This window comes from Corapipo altera, unplaced genomic scaffold, assembly GCF_003945725.1.
Source record: "Corapipo altera isolate COAL_440 unplaced genomic scaffold, ASM394572v1 101, whole genome shotgun sequence".
NCBI classification, from domain to species: Eukaryota; Metazoa; Chordata; class Aves; order Passeriformes; family Pipridae; genus Corapipo; species Corapipo altera.
The window spans coordinates 720,171-720,455 of record NW_020884984.1 but is presented as its reverse complement, the minus strand read 5'-3'; the positions used below and the strand labels follow the sequence as shown (position 1 = coordinate 720,455).

The 285-nt window shown below is 71.9% G+C and overlaps 1 protein-coding gene across 1 annotated transcript in view; it reads left to right on the top strand.

Annotated features, from left to right (window-relative positions):
* Positions 1–153: 153 nt before the first annotated feature.
* ISY1 (ISY1 splicing factor homolog) overlaps positions 154–285 on the top strand; it is a 10,480-nt gene continuing 10,348 nt past the window's right edge. Inside the window, exon 1 of the mRNA XM_027666039.1 lies at positions 154–236. Within this exon, the coding sequence (XP_027521840.1) occupies positions 234–236 (3 nt within the window). The 5' untranslated portion in view covers positions 154–233. The remainder of the gene's footprint in view (positions 237–285) is intronic.

Below are 285 nucleotides of genomic sequence, written 5' to 3'. Positions count from 1 at the left end.
GATGTTTAGGGTCGGTTCCAATCCCCGTACCCTGTCCCCTCAGCCCGTTCCCGCCGGGAGCGCGCGCTGCCCGCGCCAAGCCCTGCGCATGCGCGGCGAGAGGCGCGCGCTGCTGCCCCCAAGCACGGCGGGAGGGCCGCGCAGGCGCAGTGGGGTGGGGCGGGGCTGCGGGGGAGCACATCCGGGGCACGGCGACGCTTCCAGCGCACGGAGGGACCGGGGCCTGAGAGACCATGGTGAGTGAGGGATTGAGGGATAAGGGACTGAGGGGATATGGGAGTGAGG